The following is a 23,950-nucleotide window of genomic DNA, read 5'->3' as shown; positions in this document are numbered from 1 at the left end:
TAGATACTGTTCTAATTAATGTGTCTGAAAAGTCTAGTCTAGATAAGGCTCTGCCTTTAACACATGCTTAACTAGCTGAGTTACAGCCTCATCTAGACAAGGCCTCAGGGAACATTGGGGGTTGAAGAGGTTAGAAGAACCTGGTTAAACTCAGGAAAAATGGAACTTACTTAGCTCCTGTCCCTGATCTTCGAACCCTCAAGACAGTACTCATTCCAAGGTCTAAATTCATAGGGCTGGTCACTCTCTCCTTCTCACCCCAATAGTATTACTTATCTCATGTTCCAACAGACACTTATGCTTTTAATAAACAAGAATTTCCCTTTTTCCCAGTCCATATTCCCCTCTTTCCTCAGCCTTAAATTCATCATTCTGAATTGGTGTCCTTGCAATTGTTCCTCACGGAAAAAAAGTAAAACGCCAGGCACTGACTTCACTGGAGGCCGAAATGACCGAATGAGATTAGCATGGCAGAAAGATTGCTTCGAACACAAACATCCACAGTTTGACAAAGAGTTTACACAAATTAACAGGTAAATTATTCGTGCGTAAGTGTTCCCCTTTGTACCACAGTCTGACACAATCTTCTCTACCAGGAGCAACATGAGGAAAGCTCTGAAATGTCTCTTGCTTCCCAACCAAATCACATTTCAAGGAAGGATTTTAATGTGCAGAAGAGATTTACATTTTAAAAGTCCACATTGTTATATTTGGCTCTACAGACATCCATTAAGGTTGTTTAGGGAGATTTCTATGCATGAGCTGGAGACAGAGTATTTTATAAACCTTATTATCATCTTTATGAGCCTCATATCACAGCCAGCCTAAGTAAATGTGCGATCATATCATCATTACCTTTGTCCGCCTTCTCTCTTCACGCCTATCATTTCATGGAATCATAGGAGTGGAAGGGACCTCAAGAGGTCATCTAGTCCAGTCCCCTGCACCCATGGCTGGACTAAGTATTATCTAGACCATCCCTGACATGTATTTTGTCTAACCTGCTCTTAAAAATCCCCAATGACAGAGATTCCACAACCTCCCCAAGCAATTTATTCCAGTGCTTAACCACCCTGGCAATTAGTTAGTTTTTCCTAATGTCCAACCTAAACCTCCCTTGCTGCAATTTTTGCCCATTGCTGCTTCTCCTATCCTCAGAGGTTTCTTGACTTTACTTGTTGCAACTTGTTTCAAAATTAGATTACAAGCTCTTTTGGGCATGGACCACATATCTCCATACATTTGTGCAATGCCTAACACTCGGAATCTGTTATCAAACAGGAAAAGAGTGTATTTCCTAAAGTGTGAGGGGAAAGGGTAGCCCTCATGCAATGGTAACAGATATTGCATCTGGTATTAAGTGTTTGTAGGATCAGATCTCAAATGAAACAGAGCCCTGATTACATCTTCAGGTTATGACTGAAGGGTCAGAATATTGAATCTTTGAAGCAACATTGAGGGAAATGAGTGGTAGAAATATACATCTCTGATGAGAGCATTGGACCAGGGTTTAAAATCCTTGAACTGCCTTTTCAAAATTATCTTGACTAGCTTCTGAAACAAATACATTTTCATACAATAGGTAGGAAGATGCTACCACTTAAACCACCTACTGTCTGTATTTCACACTGTTCTACCACTTCTTATGAAATAGACCATCTTCTTGTGTGATAACCCTACGAGAAGTTTGTAGAGCCAAATGCAGGAATGCCAGTCTTCTGGACTAGCTTTGCAAGATCAGACCCTTAACCACCATGAATGTGGACTGGTTGAATGGCAGTGTTCTACATTGATCTGCAGAGGTGAGATCTCCAGTCTCTAAGGCCTTGTCTACACTGCCATTTTACAGCACTGAAACTTTCTCACTCAAGTTTCAGCGCTGGAAAGTGGCAGTATAGACAGTGCACCAGCGCTGGTAGCTACTCCCCTCGTGGGGGTGGTTTTTCACTGATGCTGTGACTACACAGCCATGTTAAAGCTTTAAGGTTGCTAATGAAGACATACCCTGAATATCATTCTCTCAGCCAGCAGGAACTGGAAGCACTGATGAATTCAACATCTTTGGGAAAAGCGGGCTTTGCATTCAAAACTAGCAACCATCGAATTAAAATGCAGACTGGGTTGGTTTCATAGTATTTATATTGTGTTGCTTGTAAGTCTGTATTTTATCAGAGGCATTACTTTTAGATTCTGTTGTATGCACAACGAAACAATCCTGGTAATTGCATTGTGGTCTGATGCAACAGTAGCACAATACAATTTCTCCCAATTCTGCCTTTTAATGAAAGTGAAAGATAAGTTCAGGTGAAAAGAAACTCACTACACAAGTATCTGTCTTTAAACAACTGAAGAGTTCCAGTGGTGCACTCACCTTCAAAATTTCTTCAACGCAATGGACTTCATTGGGGAAGGTTTGCTAAAATATGAGAGAGAGAAAGAGAGAGACTTCCATTAATTCACATGAACACTTTGTCTGAAACCAAAGAGGAGCAAAGGCATTTACTGATCAGATACTATAAATTTTGTGGAATCTAGTAAATAAAACATGGATGAAACTAAAGATGTGCTCCCAAAATAGAGGTTATTACTAAGGGCTTGTCTACATCAGAAAGTTGCAGCGCTGGTGAGGGAGTTACAGCGCTGCAACTTTGAAGGTGTACACATCTGCAGGGCACCACCAGCGCTGCAACTCCCTGTTTGCAGCGCTGGCCGTACTCCCGTTTTGTCTCGGGTGTAGAGGATCCAGCGCTGGTGATCCAGCGCTGGTAATCCAATGTAGACACTTACCAGCGCTTTTCTTGACCTCCGTGGAAGGAGGAAGCCTCTGGTAATCAAGCTGGTCTCCTTTCCCGGTTTGCTCTCTCGTTCCCGGAGCCCAGAGCAAGCAGATCTCCTTCCCTGCGGTTTGCTGGGTGGCTCCGGGAACGAGAGAGCAAACCGCGGCGAAGCGGGTCTCCTTTCCCGGTTTGCTCTCTCCTTCCCGGAGCCCAGAGCAAGCAGGTCTCCTTCCCTGCGGTTTGCTGGGTGGCTCCGGGAACGAGAGAGCAAACCGCGGCGAAGCGGGTCTCCTTTCCCGGTTTGCTCTCTCCTTCCCGGAGCCCAGAGCAAGCAGGTCTCCTTCCCTGGGGTTTGCGGGGTGGCTCCGGGAACGAGAGAGCAAACCGCGGCGAAGCGGGTCTCCTTTCCCGGTTTGCTCTCTCCTTCCCGGAGCCCAGAGCAAGCAGGTCTCCTTCCCTGCGGTTTGCTGGGTGGCTCCGGGAACGAGAGAGCAAACCGCGGCGAAGCGGGTCTCCTTTCCCGGTTTGCTCTCTCCTTCCCGGAGCCCAGAGCAAGCAGGTCTCCTTCCCTGCGGTTTGCTGGGTGGCTCCGGGAACGAGAGAGCAAACCGCGGCGAAGCGGGTCTCCTTTCCCGGTTTGCTCTCTCCTTCCCGGAGCCCAGAGCAAGCAGGTCTCCTTCCCTGCGGTTTGCTGGGTGGCTCCGGGAAGGAGAGAGCAAACCGCGGCGAAGCGGGTCTCCTTTCCCGGTTTGCTCTCGCGTTCCCGGAGCCCAGAGCAAGCAGGTCTCCTTCCCTGCGGTTTGCTGGGTGGCTCCGGGAAGGAGAGAGCAAACCGCGGCGAAGCGGGTCTCCTTTCCCGGTTTGCTCTCGCGTTCCCGGAACCCCCCTTGAAGCCGCCCAACAGCGCTGCAGTGTGGCCACATCTAGCACCACTTGCAGCGCTGGTTGCTGTAAGTGTGGCCACTCTGCAGCGCTGGCCCTATACAGCTGTACTAATACAGCTGTAACAGCCAGCGCTGCAAAACTTTAGATGTAGACATGGCCTAAGAGTGTTCTTACAAAGCTGGGGCTTCCAGCTCCTTGCTGACGGGAATGAGGATCAGCGTGGTGCAAAGAAAGGTGAGGCTTCTATCCATAAACAGCAGCATCTATTGGATGACTGGGAGCTGCTCTATCACAGCCATGAAGGAATGCAGTTTAGCCCTCCTGGACAGAGAATTGCCATGAATCACTGGTGTAGATAAGGAGAGGGGAAGGAAACATCCTATCATGCTCTCATTCAACCTCACTCCAGGTACTGCTGTGTTTCCGGCTAATGTTCATGTCTTCACTTCGGTGCGTTAGCTTTGCATTAGCTTTTTTTTTTTGGTGATAAACTATATACAGAGGGGAAAACCAAGCTCAGTAATTGGAGGCACTTGACTTGTTTGACCAACAGGGTGTCCCTCTCCCTGCAGCTTCATGACTGCTTCGTTACCTTTACCAAATCAAGTGCACCCAGACCTGCCAGGTAGCATTAGAAAATTGCTAGCAGCAACACCGGACTGAGAAGCAGAGACAGGGCTGGGTTAATGCACAGACAATACAGGTCAACGCCTAAAGCCCCAGATCCTTGAGTCATGTGATTACATCAGACTCTGAGCTTTCATTTAAAGACAGTCTCTGAAAAGCATGACAATATTACTCAAGTGTAACTGATGTAGTGACGTCTGCCTCAGTCTGCAGACAGCCTGAAACAGCAGCTCTGTGGGGATAGGGGGATGGGCAGCCCCATGCACCTCATGGTGTGTTAACTCCAAGTTCCACTGCTCTGATGGGTCCTCTCAAAACCACTCCAGCAGAGGACCCTGTGTATGGCAGGAGGAGAGTACAGTGGGCCTGGCCCACCCAAGGAGCCAGGTCCCAGCAGCTGAGGTAAGTAACATGGGTCCCCCTGCCTCTCTGGCGGTGTGGGGGACTCCTGCTACTTCTGAGAGAAGGAAGGCCCCATGTTGTTGCCTCTTCACACCTCAGGGAGGGGCGAATGCCTCCTGCCACTCCAAGGAAGTGGGGAACAGGGTTACAGCAGGAGGACAGAGCCTCAGGCTCCCTGTGTGGCCGTGTTTCTTGGACTGACCTCAGGTGCGAACGGAGATCTGGGACAGAGTCACTGACATTTGCTAATTATAGAGCACAGAGCAGACATTATGGCTTGGGCACAGAAATTAGTTTGTTTTAAATATCCCGTTGAATATATATAGAGCACAGCAAGTAACAAAACCACCTAGCAGTATCCACAACACTCAGGCCAGGTCTATATTATAAACTTACATCCGTATACAGTGGAGTTGCATCATAGGCGCATTTAACTTATGGGCTTTTAACTATACGCACTCGGCAAAAGAAACAAAAAAGAGAAAAATAACAATTTAAATACTGTACCTGTAGTGCAGGCAATTCTGCCCTCCATTCCACTCAATGAGCGTTTGACTATACGCGATTTTCTCCTTATGCGCTCACTTCAGAACCTACCCCCCGCATAAGATGCGACTCTCCTGTAACTATATTTCTCAGGGTCTGAAAAATCCACCCCCCTGAGCAACGCAGTTATACCAACCTAACTCCCAGCGTAGACACGCTATGTTGATGGGAGAGCTTTTCCCCTCGATATAGCTACCGCTTCTCGCTGAGGTGGATTAACTACGCTGATGGGAGAAGCTGTCCCGTCTATGTAGTAATGTCTTCACTGAAGCGCCAAAGTGGTGCCACTGCACTGGTGTTGCGTTTTAAGTACAGATCTGCCCTAAATGTGGATACAGTCAGGGAGATGAAAGGAAGACAATGCCACATACCTCTCAAGCACACGAATGCAGAAGATACAGTACATACCAACTCAGTCAGCGGATGCACAGTGACACAGTTATGGTCTACAGCACACAGGGATGCTCAGTGAAAAAAAATTAATAGGAAGCCCTCTCATTCTAGCACCAAGATAGCAAAGACTGTGAAAAATGTCAACTGACAGGACAGAGCACTGCTTCAAAGTATCCACCTGACGTCTGGCCAGAGAGAACAAGCTTGCCTTATTTATGTGTATGTTTCTCATTTACTGTTTTCTATCCTAGTAGCAAAAGGCATCTTTTATACATACTGCCTCATACCTGCCTAACATCAGCCTTAGCCAAAAAAAAAAAAAAAAAAAAAAAAAAAAGAACAATAAAAATGAAATCAGGAAATTAATAAGCTCCATTTGTCAAGCAGCTGCAATCACCAACTTGGGGTTAAAACCAAGTTTTCACCCTTCATTGAGAGCGTAGCGATCAAACCAAAACATCTGGCTGTGAGTGTATTTATGGAAGGGAGGGGGCTAGGGAGAAGGATTCTCGAGCATTAACTAAATGAAGTCAGAAAACTGCAGCGCTTGACCCGAAAGACAGCTTCTTCCTGACCTCCACAGTCACTCGCAATAAAAGCAGCAAAGCTAGCCAACGAAGGGTCCTTCCTCAGTGCTGTCACTGGTAAGTCACTCTAACCAGCCCCAGACGTTCTCCATGTGTCACACTGTTCACATATGGAAGGGGCAAGAGCAGACACACTCCTTTCCCTAGCATGCTAAACAATGAGACTATTTCCTCCTCAACCCTGTAAAGCTCGCAATATGTCTACCCTCACGTACTGGAGATTTTACTTTTTCTCTGCAAAACAAACGCCATGAGTTTGATTGTGATCTTTCTGACACCAGTATACACCAGAAGTCACTCCTCTGGGTCAAATGAGTTACACAGATGAGACATCACTGAGATCTGAGTGAGTGAGGGCTGGTCTATACTACGGGGGGAAATCGATCTAAGATATGCAACTTCAGCTACGTGAATAACATAGCTGAAGTTGAAGTATCTTAGATCGAATTACCTACTGTCCTCACGGCGCGGGATCGATGTCCGCGGCTCCCCATGTCGACTCCGCTACCACCGTTCGGGTTGGTGGAGTTCCGGGATCGATAGGAGCTCGTTCGGGGATCGATATATCGCATCTAGATGAGAAATCGATTGCTACCCGCTGATACGTAGTCTGACTGCGTGTGTGGTGTGTGTGTTCGTTCAAAAAAGCAGCAAAGAACTCTTGCATTACTGTGGTGGAGATTTAAACACATCACAGCTCATATTGCACAAAGGAGCTCTTCTCTTCTTTTTAATGTCAGCAGTTGTAACTCTGTAGTCCAACAGTCTAACTAGGCTTGGTCTACTCTAGCAACCTAGGTCGCTATAACTACACGGCTCAGGGGCGTAGAAAATCCATACCCTTGAGCGACGCAGTTACACTCACCTAACTCCCTGTGTAGACAGCGCTACATCGACAGGACAGCTTCTCCCGAAAACATACCTACTGCCTCTCGGGGAGGTGGAGTACCTATGTGGATGGGAGAACCCCTCCTGCCAGCACAGGTAACATCTTCGCTGCAGCATCAAAGCAGTGGCACCACCGCTGCAGCATTTTAAGTGAGGACAAGCCCTTAGTTCCCAGTGTCACGACTGGACAACGCCCCACAAGCTGTAAAAACATGCATGTCGTCACAATGAAGTCCAACAGTCTCACCTGACAAAAAGGCACTTCTGAAAATATTCAGATACAACAGGGGTTCTCAAGTTTCATTGCACCACAACCCCCTTCTGACAACAAAAAATTATTACATGACCCCAAGAGGGGGGACTGAAGCCTGACCCCTCTGGCTTTGGCCCTGGGTGGTGGGACTCGGGCTCCAGCCCTGGACACCAGCATGTCTAAGTCAGAACTGGTGACCACATTAAAATAGGGTCGCGACCCACTTTGGGGTCCCAACCCACAGTTTGAGAACTGCTGTTGTACAGCCTGCGGCACCTGAGAGGACCAGTCACATAAGGGATTCAAATGATTGTCGAAATAGTGGACAGACAAGGAATTAGGTCCTCACCCTGATTCAAGTATCGAAGTCCCTTGGCTTTTACAATACAGTAATTGAAAATCAAGTTGGCTTTTCCGTATAGGATCTGTTTTAAGGGGTTAATTGGTGGCAAAAGTGAAATACTGTTAACATGAGGCAGAAGGAAGCCAACAATGGTCAGTTCTCTTTTCACCCTGTCTGTGAGTTCACACCCCTTGATTAACTCAGTGAGGCCTGCGAACTTTGGGTTTTTGAGCCTGGTTCAGCCTTCTATACCGTAACTCCTTACTGTGAAATCATCAGGAGGATTCAGTTCAATTCTGTATGTTCATGACTGCCAGCTGACTGTACAGAGTACTCACGTGCTAGCATGAGATAGGAGATACCTTCTCCTGGTACAGTAAAGAACATGCAGCTGAATCACCAATAGCACCAGAAAAAAATAATTCAGCACTGGGCAGTGACAGCACAGCACTGTGTTTCCTCTATTATACTTTATTGTGAAGGGATATTACTTGTGGCTTCTAAGATATTTCACATTTGAATCTATAGCCATTACCATAAGAGTACAAGCAATTCTAGGGATATCAATCTGCTTTTACTCTTATGCTAACAGATAAATTCAAATGTAAAATAGCCACACTAATGAGGAATTATATGCCCCTGCAGGAGAATCTCCCCTCTCCCCACCCCCATTTCTGTAAAGAGAAAAGTCAAACCTGTGTTTTTGAGAAAATTTAGGTTAATATTTGTACTCTGATACGTTGCCTTGTGATAGAAAAAACTGAAGGACATGTTACCACCAATAAAAGGGGCAAGTGGTAAAGGGAATTGTTGCCAATGAATAGACTGCCACCATCTGCATCAGACACACATCAAAATGTTTACTTTACAGGGTTCAGTCACAAACTGTCCCAAGTAAAATTTGGCATTTATTTTCAGTGCCCAAAAAAACCCAAAGATAGAGCCACAATTTGGTTTTGAGAACCAAATTCTCCCCTGGTGCGGTGGGCCAGCACCAGGATTTCTGCATCACTTTCATGCTGATCCTCTGTGGGATGTAAGGGGTCAGCTAGCTAAACCACCATGTGGGAGTGTCTTAAAACCTCCTACATCCTGCAGAACTGGTCTCCCCTAATCAGCCTAGACAGAGTCTGAATAGAAGATGAATTTGTGGGCCCAAGACAGGGCGTGGATCTGCACTTATAAGAACCCAGGGATCCTGGTGTCCTATACAACCAGCACAGAGGGGCTACATATGCTATTTCAGCCCAGAAGTACTGGAATTGCAATGTCAAGAGGCTCTCAAGGCCGCCCTGCACCCTGGCCACGGGTTGGGCGAGGGGTGCATGCGTTTCATTTTTCAGGTTGTTCTACTGTGCCCATCACTGTGGTATCTGAACCCCCATGAGTTCCCCTCCCTAACCTTTTAACGCCCCACACATACAGAACTTGAATTTCTGGGCTTTATGTAGGTAGAGAGAATATTACTCAGAATGAAGAATGTAAATCTCTGTTTTGTTTCAACATGTTTCCTAACATTAAACCACCATTACCACCCAGAAGCAAGCACTTTCCTTGCCAGTTCTGTAGAGAGTTGGGGGAAAGGGAAAAAACAATTGTTGTCCAAAGAAGAGGAGAGTTAAAAAAAACCCCAAACCCTGAAGAACAAAAAAAAAAAACCCGCCCCCCCAGTCATCAAGCAGCTCTGTTGAAGAATTGTGCTTTCAGAACATTAAATATGACGTTGTTTTCCATCCCTGTGAGCAGTTTTACAGACTTTAGAGAGAACACTGTAAAACTTTACTCTCCAAGTAAAACCAGATTTAACACCATGCATATTTTCTGGCTGACACTGCCATTTGTACACGCTCCAACTAGGATTTCTTCATGACATGCTCATACTAAATTTCAATTAGGGAATGATGCAGACTCCTTGGAGAGCCACCCCCACCCTTCACACACCCCTTAGTTACATGCACAAAACCATAGACATGGTGCCTACTGGTGAAGTATATTTAAAAGCATCGAGCAAGTATGTGTGTGTGATGCTGGCAGACCAGGTTGTCAGCTCAAGCTGACGAGGATTTCCCCAGTTATTCTGGGTATCCCTGAGAAACTTTAGGGAAACTGGCAGATTACTATGACTCTGCTACCATTAGGAACTACAGACTGTGACTCACCTGTACATATATTTTACCTGCTTTTACCTCTCAATAACAACTTTCATTTCCTTTTCTTACCTAATAAACCTTTAGTTAGTTTACCATAGAACTGGCTACCAGTGTTGTCTTTGGTGTAAGATCTAGAGTGTCAACTGATCTGGGTAAGTAACTGATCTCTTGGACTGGAAGCAACCTAAATGTGATGTGATCTTTGGCGCAATGGATCATTTATCACTAAGTCCAGTTTGTTTGAGTGAAAAGATAGAATGAAGCATCTAAGGCAGGGTTTCTCTAACTGGGGTCGCCGCTTGTGTAAGGAAAGCCCCTGGTGGGACGGGACGGTGTGTTCCGTCCGCAGGTCCAGCTGATCGCGGCTCCCACTGGCGAATGGGCCAATGGGAGCTGCTAGAAGCGGTGCGGGCTGAGGGACTTACTGGCCACGGAGCAGCAATCCGCGGCCAGTGGCAGCTGCGATCAGCCAGACTTGCAGATGAGGCAGGTAAATACACAGGTCCAGCCTGCCAAGGGCTTTCCCTACACAAGCGGCGACCCTGTTTAAGAAACCCCGACCTAAGGGGACTGTATGTGACTGTATGGTAAGACTGGTATAGTGATCCAGGAATTCACATCTGGTACTGGCTAGGTGAAACCTAATTATAGAACAAACCACCAGTATGGGGTATCTGCCCTGTTTTCTGACAGTCTGCCCTGAGGTTACCACAGTCAGTTGCAAGCCACTCCAGACAACGTGACAATATGCATTTTCCATGAAGCTGGGGGAACAGGAGGAAAGGTACTACAGACTCACATCATAAGATTTAAAAATGTGTATCTATGAAAGTGATATCTGTAGTTACAGTAACTAGAATACTATTACAAGGACTAATAGTTCTCATGATTCATGGGGGCACAAGTTAATCTATAGGGGTAGGAGCAAGAAAAAATTAATTATTGTACCACTGTCCAGGTACAGTATGGGCATTTTACTTTCCTCTAAAGCACATGGTGTTGGCTAGTGGCAGAACCTGAATGCTGGACTACATGGACTAATAAAATGCTCCTGTATAGCAGTTCCTTTATTCAGTCCTCTATTGGTAATTTGATGGTGGTTGTGGGTGCTTTTAGGACAGTGTTTCTCTCTTCACTAGCAGAGAGAAACAACAAATACCGGAAAGGATTTGGCTTTGCATGTTAAAAGCCAAACAAAATAATGCTATTGATGGGCTTAATCCAATGTACTTGAACACATAAGTAATGGAAATCAATAGTACTACTCACACACTTAAAAAAGCTTAAATGCTTTACTGGATCAGAAACAATGTTCAGTGGTTTGCATGATCAAGCCCAATATATCTTCAAGCATTTCCCCAAATGTAGAGTTAAAAAACCATCATAGACAAACAGAGAAGCAGAAGACAGATGTTTAATAGTCTTCCTCTAAAGAGACTTCACCAATCCAGGGCAGGTGTGTATGTGTTGGGGGAGAGAGGGAGTCCCTAATTTAAGAAAGCATGTTAAAATAAATTCTGCACAGACCTACACGACAGAGGATAGCGACTATGGGGCGAACACTGGATTCAACTTGGTGACCAAGTCCATGTGCCTTAAAGACCACAGAGATTGCTGGTGTCTCACACCTTGCACAACCTTGCTGGGCATTTTGAAGGAGGTTGTGAGGAGGCCCGAATGAGAAGGATCAAGGCACTGGCAGTCAGCTATGGCACAGTGCTATCTGGTGCACAAATGACGCACTGTAGCTGATCAAAAGTTCACACGGTTCAGTAATCAACGGAAGGAGTAATGAAGAGGAAGATACAATGTCAGTTCAGCTGGCATGAGGAGACTCTTTTGTGTTGACCTACCACAGCAAGAAGGTCATACATAGCAACAGGAATAGTACTGCTGCTTTGGAGGCTGGTAGGGGAGAGAGAAAGCTTAACAGCATGATAACCCAAAGTCTGTCACGTTGTTCAACAAATGGAAGAGATGCCTGAGGTCCCATTCTCTCACATTCACTCAGCATTCCAAGAGCTTTTAAAACGGTTAGTTTTTAAACTAACAAAATGCAGCCAAAATTTTCCAAGCTTGGGAACCTAAAGTTGGGCACCTCAATCCATATATAGGGTCCCTTAAAAAAAAACAAACAAAAAACAGGCCTGATTTTGAGGGGTTGTGGAATTCTTAATACAAAACCCCTCTGGTGTACATTTAAATGTTACATTTCTTATTTAATAGAAAGGACCACAATATTATATGATTATAATCCAAAACACTACAATTACACTATTGTGAACTGTACTGGACCACTGTCGTAGAATACTGTTATATTTTAATTCTTTCCATTAAAGAGATGTAGGCATAAAACAGGAAAAAAGAAAACACCACATACGTTGCCAGGAGATACAAAATATATTTTAGAAAGACTGAACACATATTGCGAGAAGTCGGAAAAAAGTATTACAATACTCAATCTGTAAAAGCAGCAAAGAATCCTGTGGCACCTTATAGACTAACAGACATTTTGGAGCATGAGCTTTCGTGGGTGAATACCCTCTTCGTCAGATGTTGCTTAATGTACCCTCTGTAGTCCATGTTGCATCTGACGAAGTGGGTATTCACCCACGAAAGCTCATGCTCCAAAACGTCTGTTAGTCTATAAGGTGCCACAGGATTCTTTGCTGCTTTTACAGATCCAGACTAACGTGGCTACCTCTCTGATACTTAATACTCAATCTGGAATTAAACTAATAAAATGAAAAATATTCAGAAGGCGAAATGGCTAATACATAATTGGTGCCAAATTATGAGGTATTCATCTTAAGGTTAATTTCCAATACTAATTATTTTTTTCATAGCTAGAAGATCTCTTACTATTAAAATCACTAACAGACACACAACTGGGACATTTCTACACTTTTGTGAGATATGACACAGAATGTGACACACACCTTGTCCTCCTCCATCCTAAAAAAAGATATTTGCTACAATGAATTAAAAAAAAAGTCATATGCTTCACATACATTAAGAGGTTCCTTTCCTCCCCCTCCCCCCACATCTATACATCTTTTAACTGGATTCCTTGCAAGATGTGCAATATATACAGAAGTTTAGAGCAGTTGCTGTCAAGACAAAACTGGTCATACATTACTTCACCAGTCACAGGGTGTCATTGATGAAGCAAATGAGCACTTTTAAAGCTGGCAGAAGTAATAGCATACAGATTGTGCAGAGATCATGAAAGGAGATCTGGATGCAGATGTTAACTGGAATGGAAGTGAACTGCCTTCATGGAGGCATTAAGGTGTTACGGACCTTTCTGTTCATTCTTGCATCACTCCTTTCCACTCCACTGCTTATCTGAACGCCTAGTACTGTCACATTCTGTTTAGAATTTCCTCTGCGATATCCTGTACAGAACAGACAGCCAGTTTCTCTATATTGATCATACAGGGTAGAGCTGAATATGGGCTTGAGTCGTTGCAGCTTTGAACATTTTTTTAAAAAGAATTTGATATTTGAGCAAGTATTCTAACATTTTTCAATCAAAAGGACATTTGGATGTGTATGTGTATATCTTCTAAAAAGAAAATACATCAATGTAAGAACTAAGAATACGACAAGTAAGAACTATACCGTGTTTAACGTCAGATGGATTTTTAACGTGAAGAGAGTATACTGAAAAGTTCAAGGAACACAAGAAGGCTCTAGAGATTAAGACTTCAACCCATGCATTCTATCCCATTGGCTGTGTTGCTAATTTTATTTAGTTACTAGTTAAGACCTTTGCCACTAAAGAACTATTAAGATGTCAGGTAATCTATATGCACTAGAAGGTAGTGTTATTTTTAAAACGTCAGATTAATCTCAGCTGTTTTCTATTGAATAAATTGGTGCTTTTTTAAAAACAAAAAAACAAAACCAAAAAGGTTAACTAACTGTTCTGGCTCTTGACACTTGAATGTTATGAAGCCCAACTGTAAATACAACAACAAAACTGTGTTTACATGCAGGACCTATTTGAAAACCACAAAACAAAGGAAAATTAAGCTCAAGGCTACTGTACTGTCCTCAGTTCACCTGTATGTGTCTAGTTACTACAGCAGAGGCTTCAGAGCTGGGGGAGACCTTGCATATTATACGAGTTAAATTATCTGCATACAGTAAGGCAAGCTGAGGCCAGCACGGCAGCCTATCCTCAACTATAATCTATTACCTGTATTTTGGGGGATTTAAACTGTTTCCTCTTAACATTACTAGAATGTATTTTTTCTGCATGTTCTTAAAAGAAACTAGCCCACAACTGAATCCAGAAATATACTGGTAAAACAAGATCCATTCTAGGAACTCTGTTACTCTTGTTACTATGTGGTAATGTTCTGCAATGTATGGCAGAAAATTGTTAAAACATCTAACAGTTGACGACCTTGTTAGGCCCAAATTTTATATTCTGATTTGGGGGGGAAGGGCATTCTTATGGTGATGGGCACCAGTAATAAAACCTGAACATATGCTTTCCAAAAGGTTAAGATGTTTTTTCTGAATGGATGGATGTCTGTGGCCCACACAGGGCTAAAATATGGCTCATGGCCACCCTCTCTCTTCAGGGGGAAGACTTTAGGTTAGGTTACTTTAGGTTTTTACTTGCTGTTTAAACTCAAACAGCAAGTAATTTCAATGCTTCCATTAGGGATAATGCATGTAAAAGCAAACATGAAGATCACGTGAATTTATTTCTGGGAACAATAATTTATGTAAATTTATAACCAAAGTACACGCTGTCCTATTGGCAGACTGTCAACATGGGTGGGCCTTGTGGGCATATTTGAAAGAGGTTTAAATGTTGCTGCAGATAAAATATGTTAATTTAACAGATTTTTTTTTTTCATCCAAATCAATCTCTCTCATAGTGGAAGTTTTGGTGCACTGGAAATTTATTATTTTAATCAAGAGTTCATGGGAAGAAGGTCTTCCAGGTCTGCTCGCCGAGGATTTGTTTTATGCACAGAACATTTTCCTTTAACGATTCATGAAGCAGCATCAGCCTAATGCTAGGTGATTTTCTTCCTACGCAAAGTCCTATTATTAATCTCAACAGTGCAGATTTGCTACCAATACAAAGCAAGACCAAGAGATAGTGAAACTAACTAATAACAATGTGACCATGTCTGATGCCCCCAGATTCACATTGGTTTTGTCTGGAATGTTCTTACCCAATATTACACATGACTGTTTACTGAACCCTAAGCAGCCTTGCCTGTCGACCCAAGAGGAGTCACATAAATGCCATACCATTTGCAACAGTTCACCAGCATCCTTTCAAATGAATCAAAAAAAGCAAGGGACTTTACTGCCCTCGGGAAAGGGAGTAAAAGAAGGAGGAAGAGCACTGAAGTTTGGAGAATCAGACAGGAGTTCTATGGGGAACAGAAGGTTCACGCACTGCTGTCAGCTTATCTTCTGCATGCTTCAGTCCTTACTGATGACAGGAACTTGCATGAAAGCCCAGAGGACCCTGGGGAAAGCTCTAGGCCAGACACCAGAAACCAAGGGCATTGTGTATATAGGGACACTCAGTAATGTTAAGGAGAACCAACTGAAGGAGTGAAGTCAATGGCATAAATGAAAGCATGTTTAAACCCTGGGATGGATGCTTTAATTTAGGAGTATAGTGGCTTTAGAGCGCTGTAGCTCCTCTGAAGAGGATAAGTTATAGCAAACAAAAACTTTACTACTGAATGAGATTATCCACACAGGGATTTAATGCACTTTTGTTTATACACATTGACTTTACATCTTTAGTTGATTTGCCTTATCTTTCCTGCATGTCCGCAAACAGTTAATGGTAAGCCCCGGAGAGGAGCAGCTGTCATAAAAAGTACATCTTCCCTGCAGAGTTAATCCAGGCTCTTACCTGAGTGTTGCCTATTCCAGATACTATCTACAAAACACTGATCAAAGATTGTGGTGCTTTAAATCCAGGTTAGCTGGCATGGCTGGGTGTAAAGGTTTGTGCCCTGGTTCTGCTTTAACCAGGTTGGTAACTTGCCCACTGTGTCCTCCAATACCTCGCCACAATTCCTCCTAGGCCATATTTTCGTCTCCTCTACCTACTCCCTTCTCCTGCAAAGGCACTGCTGCTGCTCCTGTATTTCCAGCTAGGCCATGGGTTTACTGCATTGTCTGAATGAATGAAAAAAAACGACCTAAAACAAAAGAAGGTGATGACTCAAACATGCTGTGCATGAGGTGCTGGTGAAACTGATTACTCACAACAGCCCCCTGGAGTATAAAACCACATTTTTGTTTCCTGCCACAGGTTTCACCAGCTCCTCCCCCTTCTGATACGCACAAATAGCTATTCTGTTTGATGTGTTATTTAAGGCACTACTAATCATTTTGGATCAACAGTTTCAGCTGGCTGGGGAAGCCAGACGGCTCTGGAAAGCCTACACTCTAGGTTTCTCTACCCAGCAGCGCAGAGGAAGTGAAGGCAGTCTCTGATTTTAGGAACTGATCTTACTTCTGCTGAAGTCAATGGCAAAGCTTTCTGTGACCTCAGTGGTGCAGGATCACACTCTTACAGGGGCCACAGACTAGGAACACAGGCTTTGAAGCCAGCTGGCACCTCTTCACAGTGCTTCAGGGTTGCAGAATCCACAGCACAGTGAGCAGTACAGTACAACCCTGGGGCACCTTACACAGTTTGATTAACCAAAGTTCAGATTGCGCAGCTTCAGTCCTCAACACGCATCCAAGCCATGCACCCACCAGCACTACTGCACAGTCCAACAGTGCCCTGCAGAGATTTTTAAATGATCATTTGAAAAGGAATAGCATTTTTTAATGCTTACACTTGTGTAAAGCATTCTTACACCATCTAACATACTGCAGTTTCTTGGGGATTTGGGAGCAAATTAGAGTTTAATCTAAATGGACATGCACCATTAACTTGAAATCTAGTCAACTGTTAAAAATGAGTTAAATACAGATATGACACTTACTCCTGATCATAAACTTGAGGTTTTACAATCATATTTTCTTATTTTTAAAATGCCTCTCTCCCACCTGTTTTTGTGTGAAAGATCACCACCAGTCCCTAGAGAACTGACCGATACACAGGGGAAACAGTAACCTATTTAAACACAAAGATCTGTCAAATGCACAAAAAAAGCAAACTGGTGGAAAAAAAGAAAATTACATTTCCCTCTGTAGTTTCTTTGAGTTACAGAAATCTTGTGTTTCTTGTAACAATACTAGGCTAAACAATGTTCAAAAATAAGTGATTTTTTTAAAATAATGAAATAGGATTTGACCCAAAGCCTATTTATGTCAATGGGAGTCTTTCTATAGCAGGAGTCAGCAACCTTTCAGAAGTGGTACGCTGAGTCTTCATTTATTCTCTCTAATTTAAGGTTTCGTGTGCCAGTAATACATTTTAACCTTTTCAGAAGGTCTCTTTCTATACGTCTATAATATATAACTAAACTATTGTTGTATGTAAAGTAAATAAGGTTTCAAAATGTTTAAGAAGCTTCATTTAAAATTAAATTAAAATGCAGAGCCCCCAGGACCGGTGGCCAGGACCCGGGCAGTGTGTGTGCCACTGAAAATCGCCTACCCCTGTTCTATAAGCTTTGGATCAGGATCCTAGGAAATCAGGCTCAGACTTTAGAAAGACTTGCGTTAGTTTAAGGAGGTGAACATTTGCATTAACTTCACAAGGACCAGGTTTCAATGGAACTACTTAAAGTTAAGCACATGTGTAAGGTTTTACTTTTTAATTCTCCAACTATATGATTTTTGCATTAACCCCAAACAAATACTCACGTGATTTAATTGGTTTTGAGGTAAGACAGGACTGTTATGATCATTTAGTCTGACCCTTGAGGAAGCCATTTACTTAAGCTTCAAACTCTGCAGTAACTGACAGCATCCCTAGTAAGTGGCTTGGGGAAATCGTAACTCAAGATTTGAAGGCCTTTTTTTTTTATTGATTAAATATGTTGTTTTACTAGGGTTAACTCCCACTGTGTGGCGGCAGTGGCTCGTGCATAGCTGGAACCATGCAGCTGTTCATCCGTGCTCAGAACCTGCACACCCTTGAGGTGTCTGGCCAGGAAACAGTAGCTCACATTAAGGCTCACATTAAGTCCCTGGAAGGCATCGCACCTGAGGATCAGGTGGTTCTCTTGAGTGGAACTCCCTTGGAGGATGAATCTGTCATTGGGCAATGTGGCATCAGCGAGTTTACCACCCTGGAGGTGGCTGCTCGCATGCTGGGTGGTACGGTCCATGGCTCCCTGGCTCGTGCTGGGAAGGTGAGAGGCCAGACTCCCAAGGTTGCCAAGCAAGAGAAGAAGAAGAAGACTGGCCGTGCCAAGAGACGCATGCAGTACAACTGGCGCTTTGTCAATATCGTGCCAGCTTTGGCAAGAAGAAGGGCCCCAATGCTAACTCCTAAACAGCACACTTCACCCAATAAAGCAGATGTCACCTGAAAAAAAAAAAAACCCAACAACTCACACATCTTTATCTGACAACAGGGCTCTTTATACCAGAGGATTGATTCATTATAGGAAATTCAGAAATCTATCATCAGCCAAAGTTAAATTTGTAAGAAAGGAGACTGAATTTTCTCAGGAAGCAGCCCAAGAGCATGGAATTAACACAGGAATTAACTCACCACTTTCAGAGCCAAGCATAAAATTCACTTTGATTTAGATTTTCCACAACACAAAAAAAATACGATAGAAGTAAGGGGAGGGGAGTGAGAAGAGGAGATGGCACAGAAAAAGCAAAACCAAAACACAAAACCAATTTGAAAAAAAATTAACTCTCTACCTTTGTGGAAAGAGGAAACGAAACCATATGTAGGACTCTGAGGCTTTGCTAAAGGCTTTGTGAGGTGCTCAGAGATCACAGTGGTGATTTCAGGGTAAACAACTGGAAAGATGCTTTCTGGGGGGGGGAAATAATTAATTTCTCCACCACAGAGACTGACCTGATTTCTGAGCACGCTGGTGCTGTACATAGTATTAGTTTCACTTTTGTGATTCACATTCTAACTTACATGCACTAAGCACAACGCTGAGGCATCGAGGTAACAACACTGTAGAAAAATGTTATAACTTTTTTTCTCCTCATTAAAAAAAGATGACACTGAAATTCCAACAAAACATCAAAAATACATTTATAAAAAGTCATTTTTCTAAAAAATGAACACAAAACAGTAACATTTGGCCCTAAACTATGAGCCTGACCAGCTCCATCAAAGTCCACGAGAATTTTCTCTAAATATTTCACTTTTTAAAAAATAAAAAAATAAAAAAGCATGATAACTATTCTATGGAAGGTTTAATAAGCACCACTTAACCTATTTACTTCTGTTCCTCTGCTCTCAAATACTACAGTGCAGTGTTCATTTGATGTTATTCCACTGATTAGCAACCATACAATGCTAATAGTTATCTTGTTCCTATTCAATCTTATAGATGAGCTAATTGTAAACTCAGCAGTCCATTCCCACAAGAGAAGACGGCAATTCCCTGCTGCCACAGCAGTCATCTTGGGCTTGAAAGCAAATCAAACTATTTCCATGGACTTCTACTCTTGCTTTCTTAAGCTGACATGAGATGACCCCGACAATTGAAGCATTTTACATCTAAATGTTCAGTAAACAATGGTTGCACTGTAGTGTTTATGCGTGAATGCCCAGAGGAAATCAAACATTCTTTAAAGATTTTACATGCTTTTCTAGCCCTGAGATGGATTATTTTGCTCAATCTAAAAATAAACTGATTCTTTTAAAAAACAAAAGCTGCTTAATATTCAAGTGAATCCTATGTCTCTAATTGGTCTTCACCCAATTATAATTGAAATCCAAATAAAACAGATTAATATGAAAATTAAGTGCATGACAACTTGTACTAAATATCATACATCTGAGAATTCCAGTCAAGAATTCTTATTTCACAAATTAAGCTGTGGGTGGTGTTTTTGGTTTGTTTGTTTTATTGTTTGTTTTGTTTTAATAAGAAGTCTTGGCACCAAAATCTCCCTTCGCTCTACGGATGCACATGCCCAACTTTCCATCCTAAGGAAGAAGTTTCCTTCTCTTAGAATCAAGCCGAAAAAGTCTTGTAATAATTAAAAAAAACACCCAGATTACAACCATTATTTAGATATCACATTCTATGATAAAAACACTGTACAATCACATTAGCTACTTAATCCTCAATGGTTCCAGCCCTTCTCTTATAAATATGTCAGTGTTGCTCCTGACACAGACCACAGATTTCAAGCCATGATTTCACCTTATTCAGCTATAACAAAGAGAAGTCCCTGTGGCACCTTTGAGACTAACATATTAATTGGCATAAGCTTTTGTGGAAAACATTCAGCTGTGTACCATGTCATCTCTTCCATGTTTAAGATGCTTTTTTTGCAATGACAAGTTAACTTTCCCCCCCTCCTCTCAAAAAAAGCGCTGCTCCCAAATAACTTTTCAACTCCATATCTCATGCGGAACAGACCCCATGACCTAAAAGGACTATGAGCAGGAACCTCTGGATTCTGACACTCAGAAGCCTTCCATTCCTCAATGGAAGTGGGACAGAAGTTGGGAAGAATAAAAAAAGGTTAAAAAAATTCCTCAGAAAAAGGTAATGGGGATCTTCACTACCCCTTTACAACAGACCGACGTTTCATTTGACGTAGGCATTGTCGGACCCAACACCGTTTCCAAGAGAACAGCAAACTAAGACCACTAGTTTCAGTAGTGAAACTTCTGCTTTCCTTCTAGGCTCTCTCATTCCAGTCATTCCACTGTGAGAATGCTTCAAAGCACATCAGGCCTCATCTATAATAGAAAAAGTATGCCAGTGTTGTTATACAGGTGCAGCTATACCAGCAAACCCTGCTACTATAGACGCAGCTTACACCAGGCAAAAGTGTGCTTTTGCTGACAGAATTTATGCCAGTTCCCTGAATAAAAGCCTCATTATAAGAAAAAAAATTCACATCCCTAGCTGATATTACTACATCATCAAAAAATTTAAGTGGAGACCCTGCCACAATGGCTGTTGCACCTTAATGCATTCCTAAAGAATGATTCTGTGGCTTGATACATTATATACATCACTTGGTCCCTCCCAACTAGGATTTAGCATATGGATCTTTAACATGAATGGCTCCTTCAAAATGCATCCATGTATTATTTTAATTGGACAAATCAAGTATAACATAAAATTACCTAAAAAAATTTTATAAGTGCAATAGTATAATTGTAAATATAAATCCACAGATCAGAAAATTTGAATTACAGGGTAAACATTTCCAACAATTTAAGAACTTCTGTTCTCAAAGTGACTTAGGCCCAGATTTTTAAACATACTGTATTTAAGCATTGCTCTGCTCAGGATTGCAAAACTTAAGTGATCTAAATGGCTAAATCCAATTTTCAGAAGTGACTCGGGCATTTGGGAGCCTAATGCTCATTGAAAGTTAAGGTAATTAGGCTCTTCAGTGCCAAAGTCACTTCTGAAAATGGGAACTTAGCTGTCAGAGAACTTGTCTTCACTGCAGCAGTAGCTCAAGGTACAACCTGAGTACTTCTCCTAACCCAACTCTTGTGGCCCAAAATCTCTAGCTCAAGTGAACTGGTGCTTTAAACTTTAGCTAGATGCGTGTGTCGTCTGTTCGTCTCTGTATGGGATTGGGTGGGGGAGTGTTATAGCTTGTGTGGAGGAAAAGCTAGTAATGCTGCGGAGATGCAGCACAGGCAACAGATCAAAATAGCACAGGTTACCAAGCGGTAATCCAATCTCAAGGCTTGTCTATGCTTAAAAGGCTTCAGTGGCAGCGTATCAGTGTAGACACTATCTATGTTGATGGGAGGGATTCTGTTATTAGCATAAGTAATCCAGCTCCCTAAGAGGCAGTAAGTAGGTCAATGGAAGAATTCAACCTAGTGCTGTCTACACAGGGACTTAGGTTGACTTAACTACACCGCTCAGGGGTGTGGATTTTTCACACCCCACAGCAACATAGTTATGCCAACCTAATCTTCTAGTGTAGACCAGGCCTAACTTGAGCTGACTGGAATGGAGTAACTAGAGTAGAGTAACTCCAGCTAACTTCTGCAGCGAAGACAAGCCCTAAAATCACTCTGGCCTTGCAACCGGAACAGAACACCACCTAAATAACTTGAAAAATCCAGGCCTTAGCACTTTGGAGTCTAAATCCCACTAGCCTTCAATAAGACGTAAGTTCCTGAGTTACATGACTTCTGAAAAAAAGGATTCTTGCACTTCTGAAAACTTTACCCATGGTTCCCACATCATATATCCCACCCTCTTGCACAGATGCAGTGTTTTGTAGTAAATGTAATAATACCACAAACACAGCACAACACAAGATAACACACACAGCAAGTTTCAGGTGCTGCAGGAACCGCAACCGATACACTGCCTTCTGAGTTTATAGTTCTCAACTATAGCTTTTGATTAATACTGGTTTCTCATGTTGCATTTTATTTGGTTAAAATATTTAAAAAGCAACTATAAAACAGTAAGTGATCAAACACCAAAGAAAGTGATATTCAAACACACTGACAAACACAGCCCATAAAACGTGGGTAGCAGTGGAAACCCACATTATGATTTTAAACAACCAAGGCACTCTTTTTCCTTCGTTCTTCAAAAGTAGTACAAACACCACTATTATTTTAGTTTCTGATATGATTACTCTTCCCTCCTCTGCACTGGGGAATGTGATTTCTCCAGAAACAAGTATTATAATAAAGCTAAACTGTGTAACTCTTTCTCTTCCCACATCCCTCCCACATAGAAGTTTGAATGTTTCTTTCATTGCAATCTGTTCTTCAGGTGGGGCAAGTGAGTGGAGGAAAAAGGAGACTAACCATAAAACAGTGACTACAATGGCATCACTAACATTTGTGCAGATCATAGAGGAAGTTGGTGTTTTTGGCAACCAAAGATCTCACGTCGTTCTCATAACTACTTTTAATGACTGATGTTTTTCTGAATTTCCTTCCCTTTCCAGACATTTTTCTCTTGCAAAACATCATGACATTTTGTGCTCTATCTTCTTATGAATTATCCACTGATGCTCCAAGATTAAGGTCCTTCATCAGGAAAGCACTTAACTATGAATAGGAACCGCAATAGAGACCTTAATCTTTTTGATCATGCCAAATCAGACAAAATATGTATAACTACCACAATGGTAAACCATAGAAAACACAACTGTAAACTGGTGTTTTCCAACATGATTAAAATTATCTGTCTAAATTTTAAATTATAAAAGTTCTTCACCATTCCCATCAGGGATCTCAACATTCTGAAACATTTATTGTTAGGAATACTGTAACCAGTCAACCTTGCATCAAAGTTGGGATATAATTTAAATAGGGTTAACATACTAAGGATATAGCTTTTATGTAAAAATTTCAGTGGTGCCTAAGTGGCTTAGGAGCCTACGTTCCATTGAAAGGCAAGCCATTGACTTTCAATGGGACTTAGGTACTCAAATCACTTTTGAAAATGTGACTTAGGTACTTTTGAAACTTCATCATGCAGTAAAAGAAAGATGTCAAATAATAGCAAGGCTACAGGCCAATAGGTTCCTATTTTTCTACAGTTCTCAGAAGAAGAAATGATCCTGATTTGATGGTAAGGGGATTTGGTTTGTTTCCTGCTCCTTTGCTAAAATAATGCCATACGACAGCATGATGTATAAGGGCCCTACCAAATTCACGGCCATGAAAAACGCATCACGGACTGTGAAATCTGGTCTCCCCTGTGAAATCTGTATAGTATACGGTAAAGGTACACAAAAGACCAGATTTCACAGGGGAAAACCAGCATTTCTCAAACTGGGGGTCCTGACCCAAAATGGATGGGGGAGGGGGTTTTGCAATGTTAATGTAGTGCTGCCTTCAGAGCTGGGTGGCCAGAGAGCAGAGGCTGTTGGCCAGGCGCTCTGCCAGCAGCAGTGCAGAATTAAGGGTGGCAATACCAAACTGTGCCATCTTAACTTTTGTGCTGCTGCTGGCGCTGCCTTCAAAGCTGGGGTCCCAGACAGCAGCC

The 23,950-nt window shown here is 42.6% G+C and overlaps 1 protein-coding gene and 1 pseudogene across 9 annotated transcripts in view; one reads left to right on the top strand and one right to left on the bottom strand.

Annotated features, from left to right (window-relative positions):
- Positions 1 to 23,950, bottom strand: part of AFF1 (ALF transcription elongation factor 1) — a 188,568-nt gene that overhangs the window by 54,802 nt on the left and 109,816 nt on the right. For all 9 annotated transcript variants that reach the window (XR_007773513.1, XM_050946780.1, XM_050946781.1 and 6 more), the window contains one exon: positions 2,372 to 2,416. Coding sequence is in view for 8 of the 9 variants with exons in the window: in XM_050946780.1 (XP_050802737.1) it covers positions 2,372 to 2,416 (45 nt within the window). In the remaining variant the exon portion in view is untranslated. The remainder of the gene's footprint in view (positions 1 to 2,371; positions 2,417 to 23,950) is intronic.
- Positions 17,849 to 18,352, top strand: LOC127047909 (FAU ubiquitin-like and ribosomal protein S30; annotated as a pseudogene).

The sequence above is a fragment of the Gopherus flavomarginatus genome, chromosome 3, assembly GCF_025201925.1.
Source record: "Gopherus flavomarginatus isolate rGopFla2 chromosome 3, rGopFla2.mat.asm, whole genome shotgun sequence".
NCBI classification, from domain to species: domain Eukaryota; kingdom Metazoa; phylum Chordata; order Testudines; family Testudinidae; genus Gopherus; species Gopherus flavomarginatus.
This window is presented reverse-complemented; position numbering and strand designations above follow the sequence as displayed.